The sequence below is a fragment of the Boleophthalmus pectinirostris genome, unplaced genomic scaffold (assembly GCF_026225935.1).
Source record: "Boleophthalmus pectinirostris isolate CB_2022bp ecotype Guang Dong unplaced genomic scaffold, ASM2622593v1 HiC_scaffold_12, whole genome shotgun sequence".
NCBI classification, from domain to species: domain Eukaryota; kingdom Metazoa; phylum Chordata; class Actinopteri; order Gobiiformes; family Gobiidae; genus Boleophthalmus; species Boleophthalmus pectinirostris.
The window spans coordinates 18,505,205-18,519,563 of record NW_026571018.1 but is presented as its reverse complement, the minus strand read 5'-3'; the positions used below and the strand labels follow the sequence as shown (position 1 = coordinate 18,519,563).

The 14,359-nt window shown below is 40.7% G+C and overlaps 1 protein-coding gene across 1 annotated transcript in view; it reads left to right on the top strand.

Moving 5' to 3' along the window:
- Positions 1-14,359, top strand: part of med13a (mediator complex subunit 13a) — a 48,736-nt gene that overhangs the window by 23,437 nt on the left and 10,940 nt on the right. The window contains exons 3-16 of the mRNA XM_055148225.1: positions 1,396-1,541; positions 4,007-4,207; positions 4,277-4,471; positions 4,686-4,848; positions 5,295-5,405; positions 6,913-7,635; positions 8,164-8,377; positions 9,877-9,907; positions 10,020-10,141; positions 10,230-10,317; positions 10,675-10,886; positions 10,960-11,144; positions 13,001-13,905; positions 13,979-14,146. Of these exons, the coding sequence (XP_055004200.1) occupies positions 1,396-1,541; positions 4,007-4,207; positions 4,277-4,471; positions 4,686-4,848; positions 5,295-5,405; positions 6,913-7,635; positions 8,164-8,377; positions 9,877-9,907; positions 10,020-10,141; positions 10,230-10,317; positions 10,675-10,886; positions 10,960-11,144; positions 13,001-13,905; positions 13,979-14,146 (3,464 nt within the window). The remainder of the gene's footprint in view (positions 1-1,395; positions 1,542-4,006; positions 4,208-4,276; positions 4,472-4,685; positions 4,849-5,294; positions 5,406-6,912; positions 7,636-8,163; positions 8,378-9,876; positions 9,908-10,019; positions 10,142-10,229; positions 10,318-10,674; positions 10,887-10,959; positions 11,145-13,000; positions 13,906-13,978; positions 14,147-14,359) is intronic.

The window sequence follows — 14,359 nt, the reverse complement described above, 5'->3', positions numbered from 1 at the left end:
TCTGCCTTTTCACTTATGAAGATCCTGTTTCTAGAAAGTACTTGTATTTCCAGTAGTAGTAATTTTTATGTTATGTTATGTTTTTTGCAGTGCCAGACCACTCATCCCTTTTTTGTTGATTAAGTGATGTATAGAGCATGTCATTAGTCAACTAAAATTTTCTTATGTTGACTACAGCCCAAGAATGAAAAACACACACTTTTGTGAAATTAGTTAAAATTTCTGTTCAGTAAAGTAGGATTCTGTTCAGAGTGCTCATTGTAAACATGTCCAAGCACATTAACATTTGAAAAAAGACTGAAATATGAACTAATATCCCTAATAGTCCCCAGCATTTCACAACATGTCCCTTGAGGTCAAAAATGTAGTTTTTGTTTTCTTCAATAAAAAGACAGGGTATTTTGTTGTTTACATTGAACATTCTGTTATTAATAATTCATAATTGATTTGATTGCAATATATTGTGGAGCCTTAGAGTGGAAGAATGACGTATTGTTTCTTCCAGAATGCACTAGTCCAGTCGGGGCTTGTCTGTTTGATTTACACACAGGTCACAGAATTACACAGTGGCACAAAGCTGGGTGATTCACTGACTCCTAAGCAAAGCGAATGGCCCCTACCCCGTACTCGATGTGTAATAATAATGAGATTATTGTCATACTTGCAGCCGGCTCCCCATTATCCTCAGATTAGACTGGTCCAGCCTTCACAACAATTTAATATGGACAAACATGCTGCGTCTTCATATCACTAGAGGGGGCACCGATAAGCCACACATCTCTAAAGCTTCTCTATCTGTCTGTGTTTCTTATAAAGAGGCTGACAAAGTAGAATATAATAGACCAGAGATTAACTATGTGGTGTTGTCATTGTACTCATATATTAAAGCGTAAAATATAAATACAATTCCTTACAAGTTTTTTTTTCTTTTCTCTGAACTATGTCTAATTACGATTTTCTCGACAACCATTGCGATTGGGGTTACATCTTTAGTTTTAATTATAAAATTCTATGCAGAGTTCACTTTTTATACACATCCTGAAGATCTGACAAGACTAAAATACAAAGTGACTAATACAAGCATCACATTTCAGAACAGGTTTGAACAGATCTACAAGGTTAGCCGTTTTTAAGCAAAATAAGACTAGGCTAAGACATACTATTCAGAATGTTCTTTGTGGAGGAAATTATGGTACTTCAAAAACTGTCTATTCAAATTCCTTTTTCGATTCGATTGTGATTAATATTTCATCTCTGCTCTGAACACAAACATGAACCAGACTGTGTGATAGCCTTTCTATGGCAGCTTCAATTGGAGTTATTTATACCAGACAGTGCTTTTCAAAGGTGCATATTGTAGTGGCTCGATCCCGACTGACTGTCTTTTGTTCACAGCGAGCACCTGTCCTGCGCCTTCACCTTCTTCTTACATGGCGAGAACAACGTGTGCACCAGTGTGGAGATCAACCAGCACCAGCCCATCTACCACCTGACCGAAGACCACCTCGCCCTGGCACAGCAGGCCTCCAGCCCCTTTCAAGGTGGGCTTAGATCTCTGTCTCTGTCATAGATACTGTTCGGCATTTTCTCACATTCAAAGACAAAAGTATAATCTGCCAGAATAAACAAGGGAAATGTGTTTCACAGGTAGTAAAAGACAACGTGTAATATCTAATTAGTATAGACAAGCTAACACTACACTGCTGCATGGTTAAGTAAACTCCAGTGAATATCTGTATGACTTCTCGGAGTGTGTAGGCTGATCATTGAGCAGTTAAATGTATGGTTCAGGCTTTGTGTTCCCAGGACAATGCTAACACTACTGTATCTGGCAGTCTCTTATTAGAGCCTGGATCACAGCCAATGTAAAAGGAAAGTCTCTGTAGTCTTTAAATTACAGTGTAGTGTAGTTATAAAAATCTTTGGCTGTAATGATATTCCATTATTGTTCCTAATTCATTTCTTCTCTCCATGCGAATGCAAAATGACATTGATTCCAGCTCATACATTGATATAATTTGAAGAAGAACTGAAGAAGTGGTAAAAAGTCAAATCAGTTCATTTATGTCTTTTAACATATTTTATACTTTTAACACAGTCAGCGGGTCTGATGAGAATACATTTTCTGACTCTAATTAGAATGTTTCAAACTCTTGATTTCCATCACTCTCGTTTTCTCAGTGCTCAGCTGCCTGCATTTTTAATGAAAGTTTGATTTGCACATTTATACCAACAACAATACACCAGTTTTATATATTTTAAACTAACTCAAAAGACATTTTTTATAGTAGAAACTTAAAGAATAGAATAAAATAGTCCAAGGCGGTGCTGATCCCCTCCTCCTTTTCTGCCTCCTTCTGCCGCTCCTTGTCCTCCTCTTCCGCCTTTTCTCCCTCTTCCTTCTCCTCTTCCTCCTCCTCCTTTACCTTCTCCCCCGCCTCCTCTTCATCACTTCCAACCCTGGTTTACTGTACGGCTGGCTGAGCTCTGCAGGATGTGACCTCATAAAAGTGCGCAGAGTGAATGTAATGAACTCTCAGCCCATTACACCCTTCTGAGCACATCTGACATGTCTTCAGGGAGCCACAGAGAGACTCCAGTCAGGAGGGAAGCTGTGGGGTGGTGAGAGCGGCAAATACAGGGGGCAATACAGGGAGATTGACAGAGAGGTCAGGTTAACCCTTTGCTTAACTGTTGTGATCCTTCCACCACCTCTGCCTTAAGCTCTGTGTGTCCAGTGATAGCTGTGCAGTCTACAGTACGAGTGACCTGGGCAGCAGGGGTGGGATGAGACGCCACTATCACAAAACGAGACGAGATATGAGATTGTGTCCATATTTTTTATATTTGTTGTCAGTGCCATTTTGTCCCTGCATTTTGAAACTATAGCTTCTCAAAGAGTGCAACTCACTAGCACTTTACATTAAGATTGGACAAAAAAGGGTTATTAACACATACATAAAACATCTCACAAGATCATTTTTCTTATTCGTGCACAATCTTGTGATTTTTCCTCATACCTACCAAACATTATCACAGTGTTTTAGTAACGTTGTATTGTCCTGTATTTGTGGTGTCCAAATGTCTGTATTCACCTATGGCCCTGTACTTAGAGTGTTTGTTTATTTATTTAGAAAAGCCATGATACACGTTCAACATTTTCGCAAACAAAAGTAAATCAGCTTCTTGTTGCTGGTATGAATTGCACTTATGGTTATGTAGGGCCAGTAGTAAGGACCATGGTTGTGATGTAGTGTTTAGGGGCGGCCAAAAATCAGTTATTTGGTTGTGAGCAAAAAGTAAGGGGACCCGTTTCTATTATGTTGGACGTTTTACATCAATATTGACATGAACCAAAAATGTTAAATACTGCTCTGTATGTCAAAGATTATGAGCAAATATGAGAAAAGGCATTTGTCTTCTTTATTACAATGGTTCTTTGTTGGATATTGTTTATTTCCCATTGCAAGTCTCTATGGCTAAATTCATCTTAACAAAGCAAAAATAAGTATTGCTAAATAAGTAGGGTTCTTTTAATATTTTCTATAAATTAAAAGTTGTTTATTTTGCATCACTCTTCTGCTATTTCCCTTCTTGTAAGTTCTATTCGATGATCAATAACTCATTGGTTTTCCAGTTTTGTAATCACAAAAGGAAAAAGTCCCCAGTCCCCAGTGTATGAAAGAGCCAGACTCATAGTGGAGCTGCGTGGCATTTCAGTCCATATATGTCTGCTTGATTTACCTTTGGTTTGTGTTTTGTTTGCATATTTCATACATTATGCATGTTAGAAGTACAGCCACCTGTATCAGCTGATGGATCTGGGTCTGGCAAAATGATGGCCTCTCTTCATGACTATTGTACTTTGCAGACTGCAAAGTAATTTTTGAAATGCCGTTGTTTTTGGGTTCTGAAAACTAACTAACTTAAACTTACAACTAAATCAATGGTAATTAAATTTGTTGTACTAATTGTTTGTATTGCTGTACTCTTTTTCCCTATTCAGTAATCCTGAGCCCGTTCGGTCTAAATGGAACACTCACTGGTCAGTCGTTCAAGATGTCAGACCCTCCCACCAAGAGGCTCATCGATGAGTGGAACCAGTTCTATCCCATCAGCCCCGGCACCAAGGAGGGTACATGTGAAGACAAGATGGAGGACATGGACTGGGAGGACGACTCTTTGGCGTCTGTAGAAGTCCTCGTTGGTGAGTGTTTGTCTCCATGAGGTATGAGGCTCCTGAGCACTGGTGCTGATGTTCTCCTGATGTGAACAGGTGGTGTCCGGATGGTGTACCCAGCCTGTCTGGTACTGGTGCCTCAGTCAGACCTCCCTGTTATTGCCCCTGTGGGGTCCTCCCACTGCACTGCCGTCTACACGGGTGCCCACCAAGTGCCTGCTTCCCACAGAGAGCCTGCTATGTCTTTGGTCACGCTCACCCCTCCCACCTCTCCGGAAGAGACACCACCAGGTATTCAATTCATGTGCAAACAGTTACAGCTACATAACACCTTATTCTTTATTTTTACATGTCAAATAAACAGTTGCAATCACGGATGCCCCGATACCAGTATCAGATATTGGCTCAATACCAGGCGCCAATACTGTAAAAAATAATGTCTGGTATCGGTTTCAGTAAGTACTCAAAATAAAATGCATCCCTTGATGTGATCTCCCTTTTCCAGCGGAGTCTTTCACAGCTCAAAAGTGGGTCAAAATGACTTCATCATCAGATGTCTTCAGTGTGGATAGAACAAATCATCATGGAGGCAAGATTCCTCGACGACTCTCCCACCAGGTGGTGAAACGAGTTTGGCAAGAGTGCAATATCAACCGAGCTCAGAACAAGTAAGTAACTGCCAGGCCAGAGTTATATGTTTATTTAATCTAAAACATCTATACTGTCCTAAACAGGCTTTGAAAGTATTTAACAAAGAATATATTACATGGGCTCATAATTAGTAATTCTAACATTCTCAGTCAGTTTTGTCCTGTACATTTTTACTATCAGTGAATCTGACACATTGGGAGCGCTCCAGGATCTGTTGCCCCTTGACCAAGCACAAAGTGTCAGCTGCAGTTAGCTTTAGTTAGCCGCTGTAATTCTGCTTCAAGCTGGCTATGAAATCACCCTTGGCACACAACAACTCTCAATTATTCTAATGAAACATGAGAAACATGTAGTAAGGGCTTTAACAGCACTTTTTAAAACAATGAACTTCTCATGAAAACCTTTTGTGATACTGATGTTAAAATTCTCCCTAACTACATTTGTTTTTCTACATCCTCTTCAGGCGCAAGTACTCAGCTACCACCAACGGTACCTGTGAGGAGGAGCTGGCGGAGAGACTTGGAGTGTGGGATTTTGTGGAGCATTCAAAGCGGTCTCACTGCAGCTGTTCTAGGTGAGTCACTAGATATGAGGCCCAGCGTTAGTGTGTGTGCCGCTAATCCTCCGATGTGTGCCCTCATATTTCAATATTAAAAAGAGCAGTCAACAGAGATTTGCCACTGAGCAGCAGAGTCAGCAAAATAACACTTGCATTCACCTCTAGGTTTTGACAAGCAAATTTTTCTTAGATTCATATTTTCTCGAAAATGGCAAGATTATTGGTCTCTACAATATCTGATGGGTTTTTTGTTATCTGTAATGTTGAGTATTGTAGCATGGTTAGTCCTGTCATGATGAAAACGTTAGAAGCACGGTATATTGATGAACAAAATAGATGATAAACAATCATTCTGAATGCCATTATGCAAGATAACTCTAAAGCAGGATTTGCCCCCCAAAAAGTATTTGTACATTATTTTTAATAAACATGAGTTAATTCATGTAATAAATAAATTAAACACTTAATTACTCATAGAATGTATTTATTTAACCCTTTTACAGCTCAAATATTCAGAAAAGTACAAAAAAAATAGCAAAAAGTTCCCACTAGTACACAACAGGTATCCATGAGAATTGACTGCCCCCACCTATCGTATATTGAACGATAAGATGATAGAGTATTTATTGTGACAGGCCTAAGCATAGTCTTGTTCTTTATACAGTCTATGATCACAATGTAAACATATTAAGTTCAGTGTGTATACAAGATACAGTTCAGGAAACAGAGTGGCCCGGTCAGTGTTACTGTAGTGTTGTGTTAATTTGATGAAAGCTGATCAACACTTGCTCTACACTGAAATGGCAAGCGCTTACACTGCATGCTGTGATCTCTATGAGAATATAAGATTTTCTATGTGAAATAACATTTTAGAGATGAAGTAATCACAGCCCTAATAGGAGAATGAATTAAGATACTTTACCAGAGTTTTACTATTTTAAAAACATGAAAAACAGAAATAGTTCAGAATACTGTTTGCAAAAATCCAAAATGCAATAATTATTTGCTGTGATGAATTTCTAAGCATGTTTCTCAACTTTCAGATGGAAGAACAGAGTTTTGTTTCAGTGCTAACAGCAATTAGCATACAGTATCAGCATCGTGGGCTGTTGTATCGATATATTGCCAAGAGTATTTTTTGGTATATTTTATTCAGTTATTTTGTTACAGTGCTACAGTTTTGTTGCTTGTTTAGTGGAAGGAAACTCATTTATGCAACACATTTGACATTTTCGCTGTTTTGAAGAGTAAAATGGGTGTGTTTCATATGAACTTTGCACAAGAAGTGGTTTAAAAAAGACTTTTAGGATCATAGTCATTATTTAGCCTTTTTTTTTTTTATTTAGTTGAAATATATAAAGATATGTATCATATCGTGGCCTATGTATTGAGGTATGTATCGTATCGGCATCTTCGTAATGATACCCAGCCATAATCTGTACTATGTCAAATTTTACTTTATCAAATCAGGTACAGCCCCCTCATTATTTGTGTATTCACTGGTTTGTCATGTCCCCTGCAGACACAAATCGGTGAAGCAGCGAACAGGCAGCACCCCAGGTCTACCACAGTTGCCGGGACAACCCTTACAAACTCCCACGAAGCACAAAGCAGGGGGAGACAAGCCAGAGAAGGGAGACAAGCAGCAAAAAAGGCCACAGACACCTTTTCATCATCGCAGTTTGACCTGTGAAGAGACGTCGATAGAGAGCGAGGCCACTGCCAACCAGAGGCTAGCACTACGGAGCCAGGAAGGAGGCAGGTTCACAAATATTCGTTCTACAGATGTGTCCAGCATTCAAAAAGCCTCTCAGCTACATAGTGCGCCGTCGGAACAGGCCAACTCCCCTCCGCCCCCACCCTTAAGCCCCCACCCATGTGAACAAAGTGAGGAGTCCGGAGAAGGAAACAAGAACCCCTCAAGCCCCAACAGTCAACACTTCTATCAACCACCGCCAGAGCCCTGTCTCGTGGGAGGGAAGAGCGGTGAAGAGCCAGGTGGTCCTGAAGGCCTCAGTCAGCACTTCCACATGCCCTCAGGGGTCCCCTCTTACCTAGAGACCCCAGAACCTACAGTGTATATGGGCTCAGCAGTCAATCTAGAGGTGGACAGCTCTCATGCACCATGGAGGTTCTTTAACCTGCCTCGCAAGAAAGACTCAGAGCTACCGGCCCTTCTACTGCCTGGAGACAAGCTGAGGGACGATGCAGCGTCTTCACCGGAGAGCTTAGTGTCTGTCACAGAGTAAGTGGCAAATGCACATTCTTATACATTTTATTTATTAAATGACCCAGTTATAGTCATGAAAAGCAGATGTATGTCTCTACTATTTGCCCTTGAGCTTCAAACTGTTCTGCTGCACTTATAAGGTTCATCTATTAATGTGGCCTTTTTGCACCACACAAGCCTTGCCATAAACATTTTATTTATTGTCTTTTTTAATTGGAATAAAATAATGATACAATTCATAATATGACAGTAAGCATAGCCATAAACAGTGACTCTGTAGAACTAATGACTGATCGGCGCAAGCAACAGGGAGTTTTCTTCAGATTTTGCTTTAAGTTAGCTTTATGCTGGCTAATGTCTATTTGTGACAGGGACAAGAGCTTCAAATAATAAGGAAATAACTGTCCTTTGTACATTCTACACTGCAACTACAGATGTAGTCAGAATGTTTTTTTCTTTTAGAGTCCATGTTATTAATTGCTAATAAATTTGGTCTAAAGTATTCATTAAACATAGTGCCATTTTTCCTGCCTCACCTTTCAGAGTGATGTCTATATCTAAGCATCCACTGAAGGTGTCAGATGAGCGTCTGCAGATGTATCGTGCCAGGAGGACTCAGTACCTGTCTGCTGCCATCACGGATGGAGACCACGAGCCCGAGGTGGACCCCTATGCATTTGAGGATGGGGATGTGAAGTTCACTTTCTCCAAGAAGGACAAAGCTGGAGGAGAGAGAGAGCCAGGCAAGAAGCATAAGGTAAGACAAGCTTTTAAATGGTTGCAGTTTTTTATAGTTTAAAGTGTATACAGGTCGACTGAGTAAACTAAAACCAACTGAACTGTGAAACTTTGTCATTGAGGAACTGTAAGCTTGAGCAATAACTGTTAAGGACAGCTAACACTGAATGCTTGTTGTGTGTGAGTAGACATGGGAGAAAATAGGCCATGTTCAATGCGACACTAATGATGTAAGCGCTCTCCGCATGTATCCACTTTCACATGTTCAGTGTACTTCAGCTGGGAGCCCCAAGCCCCTGTTGTTAGAGACAAACACCTTATTTTGTCCAGTTTTTTGGGGTTGTTGTTTCCCATCATCTGGCTTAGTGCTCCTTCCCTCTTTTACAATGTGTTTGTGCCCTGCCTTTGCCTGTGGGGCTGCTGTGCCACTGCTGGCTCTGTTTGCAGACAATAGCCACCTGTTAGCAGTGCATTGCCCCCAGCGTTGAACGAGACTCAATGTGTGTTCATTCTCTGGCTGTAACTTTGCAGCTGGCTTCACAGGGCAGAAGCCTAACCGCTGTAACAAACCTGGTCCAGTGAAGCATTAAGCTTCAAAAAGAACATTTTGTTAGTCTGGGGATGTCTGTAGTGTCAGGCTTTAGTCTGTGTGGGAATTTAAGTGTGAGTCAAGCTCCCAGCAGAGCGCTGTCTCCAGGCTGTGTGCAGCCAACCTTTGCTTTTGTTGTCTTCTGTGTGTGGTTGTGGAAAGTGGAGAATTATATGTACACATGTTATTGTGCATGGGGTGTGAATTATATGTATTTTAATCTAAATGTGTCTGTGTCTTGAAAATGGCCATGTAAACTTAAAAAGCAAGGGTAAAACACTGAGATATGATTATTTTATATTATGTAGGAGTTTTAAAACATAATATTTCCACCCAAGGCCAGGAGCAGAGACACATTACTACCTATAGATGGTGGCCTTCTGGAGAATCATGTTTTGTGTAGATTGCTCCTTTAAGGGAGACAGATTAAGGCCTGCATAGTGCTGAAAAAAGCCTTGGAGCATAATGAAATCAATGGCTAGAACATAACATTCTTATTTCCCAGCTCGAACAGCTCAGAGTCAGCACACGATGTACACAAGGCCTCATAAGAGCACACAGTCTGTGCTACACTCAGACACACAGCATACTGGCACAGGGGACGGACCTCCCTCATATTGATGTCTGGGTGGGAGCTGGAGAGGCCATTGCTTGGATCATGATTTCACTCGGATCCACACTGGAAATCTCATTTCGCACCACACAGGCCAACTGTGTTTTCTCTTGTTCCACCCACGCTGTCTCTGAATGCATCCTTATCTTCTGTTTGTTTAATTGGTGTAACCAACCATAATCAGGCCAAATTAAGTTAACCTAAAAATCACAAATTTTACAATTAGCTATTGTCAAAATAATCTGAAAGAAAATAAGATTGAGAAATATATGAACTGCATTGTGCATTTTGTCTGATATTCATATTTATTTGACAGGGAGAAGATGGCGGAGTGGGTCAATCTGATGGTCAGTCTTTATTTCTTTTCAGCAAGTGATTGCATATAAATAAAGATGCTCTAATATAAAATGTTTACATTTATGTCGACATTTTAACTTAAATTTATCTTTTACCTCACAGATGCTCAGAAGGGAGCTGCTCACAACCGTGTGGCTCCTACAAGTCTTTTTCACGAGACAGATCTGGTTGTGTCCATCAACGATCTGGACAACCTTTTCAACTCGGATGAAGATGATCAGGCTGTAAGACAGCATCTCAGCTTAAGACTGATAATGCAGTTCTTAATGTTTAAACAGTTCATTTATTTTATTTTTTTGTTTGTGCTCACAGCCTGGCTCCAGACGACCCGTGAATGGAGCTGATGAGAAATTTGGGAGTAAGGAGTCTAAACCATCTCTGGACCCTGTGTCATGTATAAGTATGTGTCTCTGTCTTCAACAGAGTTCACAACTGACACCTGTGTTTGGTTTACTTTTGTGACGTACTTACATGACTTATGGTTTAAATCTTAAGTATACTCTATTGTGCCCTCCCTTTACACTCTCTCCAATCCATGTGGATGTGGTATTTCCTTGCATTTTACTTTGCCCCCTGGTGGTGAGATAGATGAAATGCAGACAGTTTTCAAACTTTTAGTCTGTCTTTGTAAACAAAATCTTGTAAACTGTAAGTCATTAAATGTGTTGAGTCAATGCAGTGATTTGTTTTAATCTATCCATCAATTATCCATCCACCTCCCTCTGATCCCAGCTGACAGTTGCTTGTGTTATTTCAGGTTCTGCAGATCTGCATCAGATGTTTCCCACACCTCCTTCACTGGAGCAGCACATTATGGGCTACTCTCCCATGAACATGTGCAGTAAGGACTATGGCAGCATGGAGACCACCCCAGGCATGACCACCCTGGAAGGACTCTCATCTCTGGGAGGACATTTCAAGATTGAGGTGGAGGAGAGCTTCTGCAGCCCTAAGCCATCAGAGATCAAGGTGAGACAGTTATTTCTGTTTAAAGTTGTGTAAATCTCTGTTCCAAATACTAAAGATGTGCTTTGATGTGTAGGACTACTCGTTTGTTTACAAGCCCGAGCTGTGCCAGGCGTTTGTGGGCTGCTCCATGTTCGCTCCTCTAAAGACACTGCCCAGCCAATGTTTACCTCCCATCAAGCTCCCAGACGAGTGTGTTTACAGACCCAGCTGGACCATGGGCCGAGAGATGCCTGTCATGACTTTCATCAACAAAGACAGGTATCACACTAACTTAGTTCAAATAGCAATCTCAAGGCGTGCTGTTACTGTTTTGTTTATTAGTGAAATCTGGGCTAAAAGGTGCACAGTGTACCTTTTTCCAGTAAAAGTTCAGCCAACTGCTTGTCTTTATCTTAAAGATCTAATTTATTTGTCTATAATGTTCCACAGTATGGCATTAAACTGAGCTATCTCCGTGGAGTGGCAGGTGGTGCCATTAGGCCAAGTTTCAGGTTAGATCTGTGGAGAGACAGGCCTGCTACCAGTATTTCTGAGCTGTAAAAACATTAGTAAGTAATTAAGTAAATGCATGTTAGATCAGTTTAATGCCATATTTGTGGAACATTCTAGGAAGGGATGCACCAATCCAGCTTTTTCAGTTCCAGTACCAATTCTTATATTATGGTTGTTAATATCTACTGATAACGAGACTGAAATATTTATTTAATTTATACAAAAATATAATGAGACAAAACTGATCCATATGTTTTAAGTATCTGTTATTTATCTCTCAAATAAGTACTAAATGACTTTGTATAGATAAAAGTTAGGTGGAGGGTCAGGTGGAAGACCTTTAAATCAGTAATGAAAAAAAAAAAATCACATTTGAATTCACACACTAACACAGGAACACATTAATTTTATTAGGTTTCAATGCCTAGCACTACCCTACTATGTACTAAGTTAGATTATACAGATAGAAAGGCAGTATGCTCTTAGGTACTCTTGGCATATATCCAGAAGTGGCTTGTCTGGGTTGCAGCCTCTTGCAGCCTGTCCTGGCTCAGTTTGAGTGCTGCACTGGGACTTCCTCCTAATGGCCCTGTGTGAGGAGTTGTTCCCCATATACTGCCAGGGACATTATGTGCTCTCTCCACCTTTCTCCACCTCTCCTATATTTCCAGCCCACTTCTCTCTCTCTCTCCCTCCCTTCCTATGTTTTAACACTCTGTTGCCTGCCAACCCAAAAATAAACCTTACCTCATGTTGATGCTGTTTCCACATCTTTCTTACTCGCTGTACTTCTTAGTGCATTTTTCAAGTCTCTTTGTAAAGCTTTGTTAGTTTTGGAATTGCATCAAATACTACTTATATATTTACAAATATTTAATTGACTTGCTTGGTGACTTAGTAGTGTTTTTCTTTTCAGTAACACTTTATAACAACTACACTTTTAATTGCCTTAATAAAACATGAAGACTTCATAATAAACAAAAAGTTAATTATGATCCAGACTTACGCAACACCTTAACCGTAAATCCTAATCCTACCCTTAATTAAGTAATCTTTAATTAAATAGACACTAAGCCTGATTGATTCTTAATAAACTACTTGTAAAATATAAGTCTTTAGTTTAGGGATGCACTAATACCAATAGTGGTATTGTATATTGCGTATCAGTTCCATGATATCTGTTCAGTCGATATCCTGACTGGGCCTTAGATTGGATGTATTAACACTATTTTCAGGTTGAGTTTGACCGAGGACTTCTCATAATGTTTGAATTCATGCAAAGATGTTCTATAATTATTTGCAGGAGAAATAGCAGTCACATAGCACAATTGAATTTGTAATTAGTTAACTATGTTTTGAGCCAAATTATAATAATATTGGTCAATAGCGGATAACGGCACGGCAGATACTTAACGTCATAGCTGGATTAGTGCATCCCTACTTCAGTGTAATCTGTATTTCCAGTTGCATTTTTTCTACTCTATAAATGAACCCTCATTAGTTTGGAAATGCATGAACTGCCATTCTACTAATATATCTTCAAATATTTAATCTACTTGCGTGATAACTAATTGGTGTTGTTAAATACTTTTTTCCTCATTTGTCATTTTTTTCCCTTTCAGCAATATCCCTAGTGTGGGCAGCCTAATGGAGCAGGACTACACTCCTCAGACACACACCCCTTTCATGTCCAACAGTGCCCCACCGAGTAACAGTGGTGCGGGGATACTGCCGTCACCAGCGACCCCACGCTTCTCTGCCCCCACCCCCAGAACTCCACGCACTCCCCGAACCCCCCGCGGAGGACCCTCCAGTGTCCAGGGCTCGCTCAAATATGAGAATCCTGACCTGTACTCTCCCGCTTCTACCCCCTCCACCTGTCGACCTTTGAACTCTGTCGAACCAGCAACAGTGCCCCCTATCCCCGAAGCCCACAGCCTCTACGTTACCCTCATCCTCTCCGAGTCGGTCATGAATCTTTTCAAAGACTGTAACTTTGATAGTTGCTGCATTTGCGTCTGTAACATGAATATCAAAGGGGCCGATGTAGGGGTCTATTTGAGTGATCCGATCGGAGAAGCTCAGGAACAATGCACTTGCGGATTCAGCGCCATAGTTAACCGGCGATACGGCAACGATTCTGGCCTCTTTCTGGAAGATGAGTTGGATATCATTGGACGGGGGTCTGATGCTAGTCGAGAAGCAGAGAAAAGGTTTGAGGAGGTACGGTTGACGTCGCTGGAGGGGAGTTGTATGGCAAGAGGAGAGCGTGTGCCGGATGAGCTGGTTGGCCTGGTACAAGAACTATGCACTAACCCTTTTTCACCCATCTCGATCCTGGAGGATGACATCGCTACACGGGGCTTAACCAGGACGCCCTGCCAGAGAGTGGAGGAGAGAGACTATCGCGGAGACTGTTATATGGCATTAGAACGTGGAAGGCAATTTATGGACAATATGTCAGGGGGCAAGGTGGATGAGGCGCTGGTCAAGGGGACATGTCTGCATCATTGGGCCAAGCAAAATGGTAAGCAATCACTTCAAATAATGTTAAATTATTGGTATAAGAAAAATTAACCAAAGCTTTTTTTATTCCCCAGTTGTAGATGTGAATTCGTTATGCTCTCAGGATGTACTGAGAGTACTGATGTCGCTGCAGCCTGTTCTTCAAGATGCAATTCAGAAGAAGAGGACAGTTAGGTCATGGGGTGTCCAAGGCCCTCTCACCTGGCAACAGTTTCACAAGATGGCTGGGAGAGGGTCCTATGGTAATGCAATCTTTAGATATACATGAAAAACCTCATTATATGTTATATAAGTAGTGAATGTATTTAGCTACACAATACTGAATACTTGCTTTACAGTGCATTTTATATTCTGATATATTCTGATGCATGGTATTCTGAATTCTTGGAATATATTAATTTAAAGTTGCATTATATTTCAGTTAAGACTGAAGCTACTTTGTGGTTATTGCACTG